Below are 17,015 nucleotides of genomic sequence, written 5' to 3' on the forward strand. Positions count from 1 at the left end.
CTTACAGGTATTGACTTGCTTCTGGGACCTAGATCAGCTTTGATTGACAGCACTCCATTCCCTGCATGGACTGAGAGTCTCCATCAGTGCCCAGCCTGAAGCAGTTTTGAATGAGGCTTCATCCCTCACCCCTTATGGACTGCTATGGGCAATTTGAGAACCCTGATTGGGTCATCTATTATTTTGTGTTTTAAGATTTGGGATGGAAATTGTAAAAATTGTAACCATTACTGTTATGTTTGAGGAATTTTTAGAAAATTTACTGTACTAATCTGCTATGTAATTTTGATTACTCTTGGGATTTATATGTGGAATGATTATTTGATAATTCCTTTCCATGAGAAAAAGAGAGATAAGAAATGAGATAGGAAATTGAGGAAACTGATGTATTTTTCTTAGGCACTTCTACCCCACCCCCTAGCTCATTAGTTCAGATTGAGTTGGAAATTATTGAAACAGTCCTTTTCATTTTTACTCCTTGCTTAAAATTACTGGACTACGATTTGCTGGTTATGTTTTAACTTTGAAATCCCTTATTCTGTTGGAATTGCCCTGGCAGGTTGACCAAAACATGTTAATTATGTTAAAGTATAAGTTAAATACAATATATGTATACATGTCCATACAGTTATTTTGCTGTATAAAAAGAATAGGTCTTTGAAATAGTGTACAATTAGCCTGTGAAGGAAATCAGAAATGGAAATAGACAAAAATAGAGAGATTGGGAATTCTGTGGATGGTTCCTAGTTATCTCCCAGAGTTCTTTGACTGGGTATAGCTGGTTCAATTCATTACTGTTCTATTGGAATTGATTTGGTCCATTCTCATTGTTGAAGAGGGCCACGTCCATCAGAATTGATTTTCATATAGTATTGTTGTTGAAGTATATAATGATCTCTTGGTCCTGTTCATTTCACTCAGCATCAGTTCATGTAAGTCTCTCCAAGCCTTTCTGAAATTGTCCTGCTGGTCATTTCTTACAGAACAATAATATTCCATAATATTCATATAACACAATTTATTCAGCCATTCTCCAATTAATGGGCATCCACTCAGTTTCCAGTTGCTGGCCATTACAAAAAGGGCTGCCACAAACATTCTTGTACATACAGGTTCCTTTCCCTTCTTTAAAATCTCTTTTGGATACAAGCCCAGTAGTAACACTGCTGAATCAAAGGGTATGCATTTTGATAACATTTTGAGCATAGTTTCAAATTGCTCTACAGAATGGCTGGATGTATTCACAATCCCACCAACAATATATCAGTGTCCTAGTTTTCCCACATACCCTCCAAGATTCTGCAATATCTTTCCCTGTCATTCTAGCCAATCTGACAGGTGTGTAGTGGTATCTCAGAGTTATCTTAATTTGCATTTCTCTGATTAATAATGACTTGGAGCATCTTTTCATATGGCTATAAATAATTTCAATTTCTTCATCTGAGAATTGTCTGTTCATATCCTTTGACCATTTATAATTAGAGAATGGCTTGAATTCTTATAGATTAGAGTCAATTTTCTATTTATTTTGGAAATTAGGCCTTTATCAGAACCTTTGACTGTAAAAATATTTTCCCAGTTTATTGCTTTCCTCCTAATCTTGTCTGCATTAGTTTTGTTTATATAAATTTTTTTTCAATTTGATATAATAAAAATTTTCTATTTTGTGATCAATAATGATCTCTGGTTCTTCTTTGGTCATAAATTCCTTCCTCTTCCACTGGTCTAAGAGGTAAACTATCCTATGTTCTTTTAATTTATTTATAATCTCATTCTTTATGCCTAAGTCATGAACCTATTTTGACCTTATCTTGGTGTACGGTGTTAAGTGTGGGTAAATATCTACTTTCTGCCATATATATTTCCAATTTTCCCAGCAATTTTTGTCAAACAGTGAGTTCTTATCCCAAAAGCTGGGATCTTTGGGTTTGGCAAAGACAAACTTTTAAAGTTAGTGACTGTTTTGTCCTTTGAAACTAACCTAGTCCACTGATCAACTAGTCTATTTCTTAGCCAATACCAAATAGTTTTGTTAACTATTTATACCTGCTGCTTTACAAAATAATTGTACAGCTGTTACAGGTAGGCCACCTTCATTTGATTTTTTTTTCATTAATTCCCTTGAATTTCTTGAGCTTTTGCTTTTCCATATGAACGTTATTTTTTCTAGGTCATTAAAATAGTTTTTTTGAGATTCTGATTGGTATAGTGCTAAATAGATTAGTTTAGGTAGTGTTATCTTTATTTGTTTGCCCTATCCAAAAGCATTTAATATTTTCCCAATTGGTTAGATCTGACTTTGTGTGGAAAGTGTTTTGTAGTTTTGCTCATATAGTTTCTGATTTTCCCTTGGCAGATAGATTCCTAAATATTTTATACTATCAGTAGTTACATTAAATGAAATTTCTCTTTGTAACTCTAACTCTTGGATTTTGTTAGTGATATATAAGAATGCTGATGAGTTATGTGGATTTATTTTGTATCCTGCAACTTTGCTAAAGGTGTGGATTATTTTTAATAGCTTTTTAGTTGAATCTCTGGGGTTCTCTAAGTATACCATCATATCATCAGCAAAGAGTGATAATTTGGTTTCCTCATTACCTACTTTAATTCCTTTAATCTTTTTCTCACCTATTATTGCCAAAGCTAGCATTTCTAATACAATACTGAATAGTAATGGTGATAGTGGGTAACCTTGTTTCACTCCTAATCTTATTGGGAATGGTCCCAATTTATCCTCATTACATATGATGGCTTTAAATAGATGCTACTGATTATTTTAAGGAAAAGTCCTTTATTCCTATACTCTCAGTGTTTTTAATAGGAAGGGATGTTGGATTTTAACAAATGCTTTTTCTGCATCTATTGAGATGATCATATTGTTTTTGTTAATTTGTGTATTAATATGGCCAATTATACTAATAGTTTTCCTAATATGGACCCAGCCCTGCATTCCTGGTATAACTCCTACTTGATCATGGTGTATTATCCTGGAGATGATTTTCTGTAGTGTTTTTGCTAATATCTTATTCAAGATTTTATAATCAATATTCATTAGGGAGACTGGTCTATAGTTTTCTTTCTGTTTTCAACCTACATGGTTGAAATCATGGTATCAGTACCATGCCTGTGTTATAAAAAGAATTTGGTAGGACTCCTTCATTCCATATTTTTTCAAATAGTTTATATAGCATTGGGATTAATTGTTCTTTAAATGTTTGATAGAATTCACATGTAAATCTGGTTCTGGGGATTTTTTCTTTAGGAGATGATTAATGCTTGTTCTATTTCTTTTTTTGAAATGGGACTATTTAAGCAATTTACTTCCTCCTCTGTTAATCTGGGAAGCCTATATTTTTGGAGGTAGTCATCCATTTCACTTAGGTTATCAAATTTATTGGCATAAAGTTAGGCAAAATAGCTCCTTATTATTGCTAAAATTTTCTCTTCATTGGTGGAAAGTTCCCCTTTTTCATTTTTAAGACTAACAATTTAATTTTCCTCTTTCCTTTTTTTGTAATCAGATTTACTAAAGGTTTATCTATTTTATTGGTTTTTTCATAAAACCAACTTGTAGTTTTATTCAATTTTTTTATTTTCAATATTATTAATATCTCCTTTTTAATTTTAGAATTTCAAATTTAGTATTTGATTGGGGGGTTTTATTTGGTCTTTTTCTACTTAAGTTGCAATTCATTGACCTTCTCTTTCTCTATTTTATTTAAGTAAGTCTCAAGATATAAAATTTCCCCTTATCACCATTTTGGCTGCATCCACAATTTTTGGTATGGTGTCTCATCATTGTCATTATCTTGAGTGAAATTATTAATTGTGTCTATAATTTGCTGTTTCACCCAATCATTCTTTAAGATGAGATTATTTAGTTTCCAATTACTTTTTGGTCTATTTACCCCTAACTTTTTGTTGAATGCAGTTTTTATTGCATTGTCATCTGAAAAGAAAGCATTTACTATTTCTGCTTTCCTGCATTTGCTTTTGAGGTCTTTATGTCTTAATACATGGTCAATTTTTGTATAGGTTCCATGAACTGAAAGTATACTCCTTTCTGTCACCATTCCCAGTTTTCTCCAAAGATCTATCATACCTAATTTTTCTAATATTGTATTTGCCTCCTTAATTTCTTATTTTGTGGTTTCATTTATCTAATTCTGAGAGTGCAAGGTTGAGATCTCCCACTATTATAGTCTTGGTGTCTATTTCTTCTTGCAACTCTCTTAATTTCTCCTTTAGGAAGTTAGATGCTATATCACTTGGTGCATATATGTTTAGTATTGATATTGCTTCATTGTCTATGCTACCCTTTAGCAAGATATAGTTTCCTTCCTTATCTCTTTTTTTAGATCAATTTTTGCTTTTGCTTATCTGAGATAAGGATGACTACCCCTGCTTTTTTTTTTTTTACTTCACCTGAAGCATAATAGATTCTATTCCACTCCAACCTTTTATTTTTACTTTGTTTGTGTCCCCTTGCTTTAAATGTGTTTCCTGTGAACAACATATTGTAGGTTCTGACTTTTGATTCAGTCTGCTATCTACCTCTGCTTAATGGGAGAGTTCATGCCCTTCATATTTACAGTTAATATTACTAATTCTGTATTTCCTGCCATCTTATTAATGTCCCCAGATTATGCTTTTCTCTTTCTTGCCCACCCTAACGCTCTTTCCCAGTATTAACTTATGGGCCCCACTTGTGTCATACTGTTCACCTTCTTTAGGATCCTACCCTCCCCCCTTTGAATCTCTTCCCCTTGTGTCTTTCCCTTATTACTCTTTTTTCCCTTTTCCTCTCCCCTTTTTAATGAGGTGAGAGAAGTTTCTCTTTAAAACAAATATGTCAATTATTTTCTCTTTGAGCCAACTCTGATGAGAGTAAAATTCACACACTATTCCTCCCCCTCTCTAAATTCCCTCAGATATTATAAGTTTCCTTTGTCTCTTCGTGGGATGTATTTCCCTCTTTTTATCTCCCCTTTTCCCTTTTTCTGACACTAACCCCTTCTATTTCTACTTCCCTTTTGTATGTTATATCAATAAAATCAAATTATACATGTACTCTTTATGTATATCCACAATAGAAATACAGTTCTCAAGAGTTCTTTTTACCTTTTTTTTGCTTGAGTCCTATGGTTGGAGATCAAATGTTTTATTTAGATCTGGTTTTTTTATGAAATTCATCTGTTTCATTAAATGTCCATCTTCTTCCATGGAAGAAAATGCTCAGCTTAGCTGGGTAGTTTATTCTTGGCTGCATTCCAAGTTCTTTTGCCTTTCAGAATATCAAATTCCAGGCTCTTTGATCCTTTAATGTGGAAGCAGCCAGATCTTGAGTGATCCTTATTGTGGCACCTTCGTATTTGTTTTTGTTTTTGGTTTTGGTTTTGGTTTTTTTCCCTGTCTGCTTGTAATATTTTTCCTTAGTTTGATAGCTCTGAAATTTTGCCACAATATTCCTTGGAGTTTTTATTTTAGGGTCTTTTTCAGAAGGTGTTCGATGAATTCTTTCAATGCCTATTTTACCTTCTGATTCTATTACATCTGAGCCGTTCTCTAGGATGAATCTATGTAAAATAGTATCTAGGCTCTTTTTTTCATCATAATGTTCAGGAAGTCCAATGAATCTCAGATTCTCTCTCCCAGAGCTATTTTCCAAGTTGATACTGTTGTTTTTCCAAGAAGATACTTTGCATTTTTTCCTAGTTTTTGTTTTTTGCTTTTACTTGACTGATTCTTGATGTCTCAATGAATCATTCATTTCTATTTGTTCAGTTCTGATTCTTAATGAGTTATTTTCTTCATTAGCTTTTTTTTTTTTTTTTACTTCTTTTTGTATATGTCTAATTGAGTTTTTAAATGAGTTGTTTTACTCTATGGAATTTTTTTCCATTTCCTTTTTTTTTTTTTTTTTTTTTTTTTTTACTGAGTTATTTTCTTTTTCCAATTCACAAATTCTACTTTCTTGGGAGAGCTTTATCTTTTGTAATTCACAAATCTTACTTTCTTTGGTGATCTTTATCTTTTTCAATTCACAAATCCTGCTTTCCTGGGAGTTCTTTACCTTTTTAATCTTTTCCAATTCACAAATCCTGCTTTCCTGGGATTTCTTTACCTTTTCTAATTCACATTTCAGGAAGTTGTTGCTCTCTTACATAGCTTCTCTTTCCTTTCACCATTTTTCTTTTAGATCTCTTTTAATATTTTTTATAGTTTCTTCTAGGAGAGCCTTTTGTGTTGGGGACCAACAGGAGACTGTCTGCTATTAGTCTCCTCGAGATTGAAAACCTGCTCTCTTTTTCTACAGAAGCTATCCATTGTCCTTTTGATTTTTTACTCATTTTTTAAAAAGCCTTTAAGGTCTGCCTTCAGGGCAAGCAGGTTACCAGCTTCCTCTGAGAGCAAGGATAGGTACAATGACAGTAGTTGTCCTTTCAATGAGCTGCAAGGAAGCAGCCGAGCTGCAGGAGTGCTCTAGGAAGAGCTCCACATTGGAAGTGACTAGGCCTGGGTATTGAGTTGCAGAAGTACCCTGCAAGGAGTCCTGCTGTGAGGATTTGCAACTTCCTTGGGGGCAGAAGCTGAGCAGCAAAAATATCACTGTCCCCCACAAAAACCCACTTTAAATATTAGCAGTTGCCCTATCCCTCATGGCACCAGGAAGTATCTCTGCCTGGGGAGTGTAGTAGTCAAGCTAGGGAAATTCCACTGCCCCAGGCCGAGTCCCCCCCCACACCACCACCACCACTGTGGAGATTAGAGGCTGCCCCAGACTGTGCCCCTTGCTGTGCAGATTTGTGACTGCCTCCCCACGAAAGCCCCTAGCTGCAGAATGCTGCTGCAGAGCTATGTTATGGTCTGCACTGTGTTACTTCCAGTCCTGGGTGGACACAGCCAGATCTTGTTAGGCTCTGGCATCCTTCAGCGTACCCTCTATCCTAGGCTCTAATTTCTCTGCTGGTCCACTACTCCACAGCCAAAACAAAGTAGTCAGGCTATGGCAGAGAACTCTATGTAAACCTTCCAATCACAGAGGCCGCCCCACTCCCGATTCGATCCCTGCCTGCACTAGTCTTTTCCCACCACTCTAGTTTCTAGTAATATTCCAGATTATCTTCTATTGGTAAATTCTTGTATTTCCAATCTTCACGAATTTTACCAGTCAAGCACTATTTTTGAGGCTGATTTTAAAAATTGGTAATGAGGGTATGAGAGGAGCCTTCTCTGCCCTCTTTGGCTCCACCCCTTGTATTCCATCTTTTATAATTTGATAACTAAAAAATTAAAAATTCTAGGTAACCTCATTTCAAAGAGTCTGCTGAGAAGGCTGCTAGAAAAAAATATTTCTACACTTGAAGCTTTGATTTCAGACTAAGGTGGTTGGGTGGGGGGAAGGGAAAATTGTGGGGATAAAATAATTTCCAATCCAGACCATGGGCAAGTATATGCTATTATGGGGAGGAAGAAAAAAAAGTCAATAATGACTGTCTTGTCTTTTTCTAAACATCCAAGATCGAATAAATTAATCTCTCTAGCTCCATCCCCAAAAGACATTTCTAGAGGCTTATTTAGATGCTTGTCAATCAGGTTATGGAAAAATAAATCCCTACAATCTATCTGATGAAAATAAAATATCCTAAGACAATAAGGACCTCTTCCCCTTTCTGCTTTGACACTTGAAGACAAAGAAAGTATTTATTATTTCACTATAGGTCTTATAAAGGAGTAACTTTTGACCCTGAAGAAGACAAAATTTACCTCCCTCATCTTTTCAAAAGTGGAGGATTAGAAACGTAGAATACTGCATAATCTGTCAGACTTGATTGATGTGTTGGTTAATTTTTCTGAACTGTTTCTGTGTTTTGTTGTTGTTGTTGTTGTTGTTACAAGACATAACCCTCATGGGTAGAGAGGAAGGATTATATCTGAAAATAAAAGTCATGAAAAAAACAAAAGTTTTTTTTTTTTTTTTTTTTTTTTTTTTTTAAAGAAGCAACTATCTTTTGCAAAACCCAATGTTTTATAAAAATTCAAGACCTTCTATGTCTGTCTCTCTTTCTCTCCCCCCCCCCCAGTTTAAGGCCCACCACTGATCATGTGACCCTGGGAATTTGCCCTATATTGCTCTATTATCACCATGAATAAGCAAATATTAAGTACTATGTGACAAACTGTGCTAAGCAGTGAGGATCCAGAGAAAAACAAAATTGTTATTCTTGCCTTCAAATAGCTTAGAATCAAATAAGCTTAGAAGAAGCTTAGTCAACATGTGAAAAACTACATATATACAAAATATATAAGATATAAACATGAGAAAATCTCTAGCAACTTTCTATGACTAAGTTACAGAGAAAGTACCAACCTACATTGGTCCAAAAAAATTCTCTTATCTGGGGAGTTCCTTGTATCAGTGAAATACAGAGGCCAGTTCCTAATCTTTTCTGTTTCTAAGAAACTAGCCTTTTCCTACAACAAGGAAAAAAGCTTAAGTACTAAAATGTGGACAAACTTTTGGATGATATTAAAGTACTAGGCACATGTAAGATATTGTTGGTTTAATATTATGAAAGAACCATGATTTCTTCCATGTTGATACTGTCTTCCCCAAAGAACATTATAATTTACCTTTAGGATTTTGGATAGCAGAAAAATTAAAAAATAGTGCCCCTCTGGTAAATTTCTCTGAACCCAGCTAACTTGCTTCCTGGAATGAAGTCATATAGTAAAAGGGTTTGCTCTCTTCTTGTGCAATTTTAATCCAGGGTCACCTCATTATCTTTTCCTATTATCTTAGCCAATCTGAGAAGTGTGAGGTGGTACCTCAGAGTTGTTTTAATTTGAATTTCTCTAATCAATAGTGATATATAGCATTTTTCCATATAACTATAAATGCCTTTAATTTCATCATCTGAAAATTGTTCATATTCTTTGACCATTTATCAGTTGAGGAATGACTTGTATTCTTATAAATTTGACCCAGTTCTTTAAATATTTTAGAAATGAGACGTGAGAAATACTGATTGTAAAGGTTTTTTTCCCTGTTTTGTAACTTCTCTTTTAATCTTGTTTCTGTTGGTTTTGTTTGTGTAAAACATTTTTAAATTTAATTTAATCAAAGTTGTATATTTTACCTTTCATAATGTTCTCTAATTTTTATTTGGTTATAAATTCCTCCTTTCTCCAAAGATCTGATAGGTAAATTATCCCTCATTCTCCTAATTTGTTTATGGTATCATCATTTATATCCTAATTATGCATCCATTTTGACCTTATTTTGATATGGGGTGTGAGATGTAGGTCTATGTCAAATTTCTGACATATTATTTTTCAGTTTTCCCAGCAAATTTTGTCAAATAATGAATTCTCAAGCCATTCTCCAATTGATAAATGGTCGAAGGATATGAACAGACAATTTTCAGATGATGAAATTAAATCTATTTCCACTCATATGAAAGAGTGTTCCAAATCACTATTGATCAGAGAAATGCAAATTAAGACAACTCTGAGGTATCATTACACACCTGTCAGATTGGCTAAGATGACAGGAACAAATAATGATGAATGTTGGAGGGGCTGTGGGAAAACTGGGACACTGATGCATTGTTGGTGGAGTTGTGAAAGAATCCAACCATTCTAGAGAGCAATCTGGAATTATGCCCAAAAAGTTATCAAAATGTGCATACCCTTTGACCCAGCCATACTACTACTGGGCTTATACCCCAAGGAACTACTAAAGAAGGGAAAGGGTCCTGTATGTGCCAAAATGTTTGTGGCAGCCCTTTTCATAGTGGCTAGAAGCTGGAAGATGAATGGATGTCCATCAATTGGAGAATGGTTGGGTAAACTATGGTATATGAATGTTATGGAATATTATTGTTCTATAAGAAATGACCAACAGGAGAAATACAGAGAGGCTTGGAGAGACATCAACTGATGCTGAGTGAAACGAGCAGAACCAGAAGATCATTATACACTTCAACAATGATACTGTACGAGGATGTATGCTGATGGAAGTGGATTTCTTCAACATAGAGAAGAGCTAATCCAATTCCAATTGATTAATGATGGACAGAACCAGCTACATCCAGAAAAGGAACACTGGGAAATGAATGTAAACTGTTATTTTTACCTTCTGAATCCAATTCTTCCTGTGCAACAAAAAATTCGGTTCTACACACATATATTGTATCTAGAATATACTGTAATATATTTAACATATATAAGACTGCTTGCCATCTGGGGGAGGGGGTTGGGGGAGGAAAGGAAAAAATCTGAATAAAAAAATCTGAAAAGAAGTAAGTGCAAGGGATAATGTTGTAAAAAATATCCATGCATATGTATTGTCAAAAAAAAAAGTTATAATTATAAAAAAAAATTAAAAAGTAAAAAATAAAAATAAAATTTAAAAAAAACAAAAACAAATAATGAATTCTTATTCCAGAAGTTGGAGTTTGGTTGTTTATCAAATAACAGATTGCTATAGGTCTTGATTATTGTGTCATGTGTATCACTCTATTTCTTAGCCAATACCAAATGGTTTTGATTACTGGGGCTTTATAATATAGTTTTAGATTTGGTATTGCTAAGCCACTATCCTTTGTATTTTTTTTTCATTAATTCCCTTGATATTCTTGATCTTTTGTTCTTCCAGATTAATTTTGCTGTTATTTTTCTAGTTCTATAAAAATAATGCTTTGGCACTTTGATTGATATGGCACTGAAAAAGTAAATCAATTCATGTCTGGACATGTAGATCCTCAAGTATTTTATTTTGTCTACAGTAATTTTATTTATTTATTTTAAAATAGTTTTTATTTACCAGATATATGCATGGGTAATTTTACAACATTGACAATTGCCAAATTGCCAAACCTTTTGTTCTAATTTTTCCCCTCCTCCCCCCCCCCATGGCAGGTTGACCAATACATGTTAAATATGTTAGAGTATAAATGAAATACAATATGTGTATACATGTCCAAACAGTCGTTTTGCTGTACAAAAAAAATCGGACTTTGAAATAGTGTACAATTAGCCTGTGAAGGAAATCCAAAATGCAGGTGGACAAAAATAGAGGGATTGGGAATTCTACGTAGTGGTTCATAATTATCTCCCAGAGTTCTTTCCCTGAATGTAGCTGGTTCAATTCATTACTGCTCTATTAGAACTGATTTGGTTCATCTCATTGTTGAAAATGGCCACATCCATCAAAATTGATCATCATATAGTATTGTTATTGATCTCTTGGTCCTGCTCATTTCACTCAGCTCTACAATAATTTTAAATGGAATTTCTCTTTCTATCTCTTGCTGATGGGTTATGTGAAATAGAAATAGAAATGCTGATGATTTGTGTGATTTTAATTTATATCCTGCAACTTTGCTAAATCTATGAATTGTTTCCAGTAGGTTTTTGAATTATTTTCTAAGATTCTCTAAGGATATCATCATATCTGCAGAGTGATAGTTTTATTTCCTCATTGCCTGTTCTAATTTCTTTTTTTCTCATTGCTAAAGCCAACATTTCTAGTACAATGTTGAATAATAGTGGGGATAATGGGCATCCTTGTTTCATCTCTGATCTTATTAGGAATGCATCGTCTCTCCATTACAAATAATGCTTCTTGTAGTTTTTAAGATAAATCCTGTTTAGTATCTTAAGGAAAGCTTCCTTTAGCTTTGTGCTCTCTAGTGTTTTAGTAACAATTGATGCTGTATTTTGTCAAAATCTTTTTCTGCATCTATTGGGATTATCATATTATTAATATGGTCAATTATGGTAATAGTTTTCCTGATATTGAACCAGCCTTGCATTCCTGGTATAAGTCCCATTTGGTCATAGTATATTATCCTGCTGTTAAATTGCTGTAATCTCTTTGCCAACATTTTATTTACATCAATATTCATTAGGGAGATTGGTCAGTAATTTTCTTTTTCTGTTTTGGTACTTCCTGGTTTAGCTATCAGAGCCATATTTGCATTATAGAAGGAATTTGGTAGTACTCCTTTACCTATTTTTCCAAATAGTTTACATAGTACTTGAATTGTTCTTTAAATATCTGGTAGAATTTACTTGTGAATCCATCTGGACCTGGAGATTTTTTTCTTAGGGAGTTCATTAATGATTTGGTCCAATTTCTTTTTCTAAAATGGGACTATTTAATTATTTTATTTTCTCTTCTGTTAACTTGGGCAATTTATATTTTTTGTAAATATTTATCCATTTTAGTTAGGTTGTCAGACTTGCTCACACAGACTTGGGCAAAATAGCTCCTAATTATTGCTTTAATTTCTTTTTAATTTGTGATAAGTTTACCCTTTTCATTTTTCATTCTTGTAATATTTTTTCTTTTTTTTCTAATCAAATAAGCCAAATGTTTATCCATTTTGTTAGTTTTCCCATAAAACCAACTCTTAGTTTTGTTCATTACTTCAATAGTTTTCTTATTTTCTATTTTTTTAATCTCTCCTTTGAGTTTCAAAATTTCTAATTTGGTATTTAATTGATGTGCTTTAATTGGTTCTTTTTCTACCTTTTTTTAGTTGTATTTATAATTCACTGATCTTCTTTTTCTCTGTTTTGTTTATGTAGTGATTTAGAGATATAAAATTTCCCTGAAGAACTGCTTTGGCTGCATCTCATAGGTTTTGTTATGTTGTCTCACTGTCATTTTCTTAGATGAAATTATGGATTGTTCTGTGATTTGTAGTTTGACCACTCATTCTTTAGAATTAGATTATTTAATTTCCAATTGGTTTTTAGTTTATCTTTCCCTGGTCCTTTATTGAACATAATTTTTATTGTATTGTAAAAGAAGCATTTACTATTTCTGTCTTTTTGCATTTGATTGTGAGGTTTTTATGCCTTACTACATGGTCAATTTTTGTGTAGGTGCCAGGTACTGCTGAAAAAAGTTATATTCCTTTCTGTCCCTATTCAATTTTCTCTAAAATCCTATTAACCTCCCTAGTTTCCTTGTTGTTTATTTTGTATTTAGATTTGTCTGATTCTGAGAGGGAAAGGTTGAGGTCTCTCACTAGAATAGTTTTGCTGTTTATTTCTTCCCTATAATTAGCTTAAAAATCTTTTCTATGAATTTGCCTGTTCTACCATTTGCTACATATACATTTAATATCTTTACTACTTCATCATTTATGGTACACTTTATCAAGATGTACTTTCCTTCCTTATCTTTTAATAAGATCTATTTTTACTTTTGCTTTATCTGATTTAAAAATTGCTACCTCTGCTTTTTTTTTTTTTTTTTTTTTTTTTTACTTCAGCTGAAGCATAATAAATTCTATTCCAGCCTTTTACCTTTACTCTGTCTCTGTCTGTGTAAAATGTGTTTTTTGCAAACAATATATATTGTAGGATTCTGGTTTTTAATCCATTCTGCTGTTTGCTTATTTTATGGGAGAGTTCATCCCATTCACATTTACCATTATGACTACCAGTTCTGTATTTCTCTCCATACTATTTCCTCCCCTCTATATACTTTTCTTCTCTCTTTCTACCCTGTCCTTAGTTGTATCCTTTTTATCCACCCCACCCACTATCTGATCTCTCTCTTACTAGTGTTTTTTTTACCCACCCCAATCACTACATTATCTCTTATTCACCTCTCCCCGTTCTCTTAGTAGTGCTTTTTTTTTATCCCACTCTACCCACTACGTTGTCTTCTATAAACTCTTCCCTATTTGCGTAACTTTTTCCCTAGTGTTTCTTGCTTGTCCCTCTCCTTTCTTTTCCTCTTTCTCCTCCTACTTCTTTATAGAGTTAGATAAACTTCTATACCCAAATGAATTATTAAATTATTCCCTCTTAAAGCCAAAATTGATGAGATCGTTTCAGACAATGTCATCCTGTTCCTTCCTTTTGCTATATTGTAATAGATCTTTTGCACTTCATGTGAACTAGTTTTCCTATTGTATTCCGCCTTTCCTCTTGTTTCCAGTACAGATCTTTTTGTACCTCTTAATGTCTTTTTCTTTGATGTCATCACATCAGAGTCCATTCACAACTACATTCCCAGTCCATATGATACCCCACTCTGTCTGCTCCAGTGACAGATACAGTTCTCAAGAGTTACAGATATCATTTTCCCAATTAGGGATGTAAGCAGTATAACCTTTAAATATGTATTTTCCCCTGTTTACTTTTCTTGGTTCTCTTGAGTCCTGTGTTTGTAAATTAAATTTTCTGTTTAGTTCTGATTTTTTTCAATAAAAATGATTTGATTGAAAGTCTCTTACTTTATTGGAGCTCCATCTCCTCCCCTGAAAGATGCTCATCTAGCTGGGTAGTAAATTCCTAATTGTAACTCCAGGTACTTTGCCTTTTAGAATATGGTATTTTAGACCCTAATCTTTTATTGTAGAAGCTTTCAGATTCTGGGTAATCCTGATTCTTGCTCCTTGATATTTGCATTGTTTTTGTCTGGCACTTTGCAATATTTTTTCCTTGAGATAATAGTTTTGGAGTTTCACAACAATGTCTCTTGAGGTTTTCCTTGTAGGATCTTTTTCCATAAGTAATTGGTAGAGAAGATAAGATCAAAATGGGTCCATGATTTAGGCATAAAGAGGGAGATAATAAATAGATTAGAGGAACAGAGGATAATCTACCTCTCAGACTTGTGGAGGAGGAAGGAATTTATTACCAGAGGAGAACTAGAGATCATTATTGATCACAAAATAGAAGATTTTGATTACATCAAACTAAAAAGTTTCTGTACAAATAATACTAATGCAAACAAGATTAGAAGGGAAGTAACAAATTGGGAAAATATTTTTAAAAACAAAGGTTCTGACAAAGGTCTCATTTCCAAAATATATAGAGAACTGACCCTAATTTATAAGAAACCGAACCATTCTCCAATTGATAAATGGTCAAAGGATATGAACAGACAATTCTCAGAGGAAGAAATTGAAACTATATCCACTCACATGAAAGAGTGTTCCAAATCACTACTGATCAGAGAAATGCAAATTAAGACAACTCTGAGATACCACTACACACCTGTCAGATTGGCTAAGATGACAGGAACAAATAATGATGAATGTTGGAGGGGATGTGGGGAAACTGGGACACTAATACATTGCTGGTGGAGTTGCGAAAGAATCCAGCCATTCTGGAGAGCAATCTGGAATTATGCCCAAAAAGTTATCAAACTGTGCATACCCTTTGACCCAGCAGCGCTACTACTGGGATTATATCCCAAAGAAATACTAAAGAGCGGAAAGAGACATATATGTGCCAAAATGTTTGTGGCAGCTCTTTTTGTTGTAGCTAGAAACTGGAAGATGAATGGATGTCCATCAGTTTGAGAATGGTTGGGTAAATTGTGGTATATGAAGGTTATGGAATATTATTGCTCTGTAAGAAATGACCAGCAGGAGGAATACAGAGAGGCCTGGAGAGACTTAAATCAACTGATGCTGAGTGAAATGAGCAGAACCAGAAGATCACTGTACACTTCAACAACAATACTGTATGAGGATGTATTCTGATGGAAGTGGAAATCTTCAACATAAAGAAAAACCAACTCACTTCCAGTTGATCAATGATGGACAGAGGTAGCTACACCCAGAGAAGAAACACTGGGAAGTGAATGTAAATTGTTAGCACTAATATCTGTCTGCCCTGGTTACATGTACCTTCGGAATCTAAAGTTTATTGTGCAACAAGAAAATGGTATTTACACACATGTATTGTACCTAGACTATATTGTAACACATGTAAAATGTATGGGATTGCCTGTCATCGGGAGGAGGGAATAGAGGGAGGGGGGGATAATTTGGAAAAATGAATACAAGGGATAATATTATAAAAATATATATATATAATAAAAAAAAAAAAAAAAAAAAAAAACTGTGCATACCCTTTGACCCAGCAGCGCTACTACTGGGATTATATCCCAAAGAAATACTAAAGAGCGGAAAGAGACATATATGTGCCAAAATGTTTGTGGCAGCTCTTTTTGTTGTAGCTAGAAACTGGAAGATGAATGGATGTCCATCAGTTGGAGAATGGTTGGGTAAATTATGGTATATGAAGGTTATGGAATATTATTGCTCTGTAAGAAATGACCAGCAGGAGGAATACAGAGAGGCCTGGAGAGACTTAAATCAACTGATGCTGAGTGAAATGAGCAGAACCAGAAGATCACTGTACACTTCAACAACAATACTGTATGAGGATGTATTCTGATGGAAGTGGAAATCTTCAACATAAAGAAAAACCAACTCACTTCCAGTTGATCAGTGATGGACAGAGGTAGCTACACCCAGAGAAGAAACACTGGGAAGTGAATGTAAATTGTTAGCACTAATATCTGTCTGCCCAGGTTGCATGTACCTTCGGAATCTAAAGTTTATTGTGCAACAAGAAAATGATATTCACACACATGTATTGTACCTAGACTATATTGTAACACATGTAAAATGTATGGGATTATCTGTCATCGGGGGGAGGGAATAGAGGGAGGGGGGATAATTTGGAAAAATGAATACAAGGGATATTATAAAAAATATATATATAATAAAAAATTATTAAGTAAAAAAAAAAAAAAAAAAGTAATTGGTAGATTCTTTCAATGAGTATTTCCCCCTCTGTTTCTAGAATATTGGGGCGGTTTTCCTTAATGATTTCTCATAGAATGCTATACAGGCTCTTTTTTTGGTCATGACCTTCACATAGGCCAATAATTTTTAAATTGTTTCTTCTGGATCTATTTTCCAGGTCAGCTGTTTTGCCAAGAAATATTTCACATTTTCTTCCATTTTTTCATTCTTTTTAATTGTTTGATTCTTACTGTTTCACAAAGTCATTAGCTTCCATTTGCCCTGTTCTAGTTTTTAATGTGTGGTTTTCTTTAGTAATCTTTTATATCTCTTTTTCCATTTGGTTTATTCTACTATTTAAGGAATTGTTTTCTTCAGAAATGCTTTTCCTTCCTTTTCCAAACTGTTGATTCTCTCATGTATTCCTCTCATTTTTCTTCT

General features: G+C 33.8%; 1 protein-coding gene across 1 annotated transcript in view; it reads right to left on the reverse strand.

The window, feature by feature from the left end:
• Positions 1-7,673: 7,673 nt before the first annotated feature.
• The window catches only part of LOC141546936 (afadin- and alpha-actinin-binding protein B-like), a 39,063-nt gene continuing 29,721 nt past the window's right edge, over positions 7,674-17,015 (reverse strand). The window contains exon 12 of the mRNA XM_074275130.1: positions 7,674-7,937. Within this exon, the coding sequence (XP_074131231.1) occupies positions 7,826-7,937 (112 nt within the window). The 3' untranslated portion in view covers positions 7,674-7,825. The remainder of the gene's footprint in view (positions 7,938-17,015) is intronic.

The sequence above is a fragment of the Sminthopsis crassicaudata genome, chromosome 6, assembly GCF_048593235.1.
Source record: "Sminthopsis crassicaudata isolate SCR6 chromosome 6, ASM4859323v1, whole genome shotgun sequence".
Taxonomy (NCBI): domain Eukaryota; kingdom Metazoa; phylum Chordata; class Mammalia; order Dasyuromorphia; family Dasyuridae; genus Sminthopsis; species Sminthopsis crassicaudata.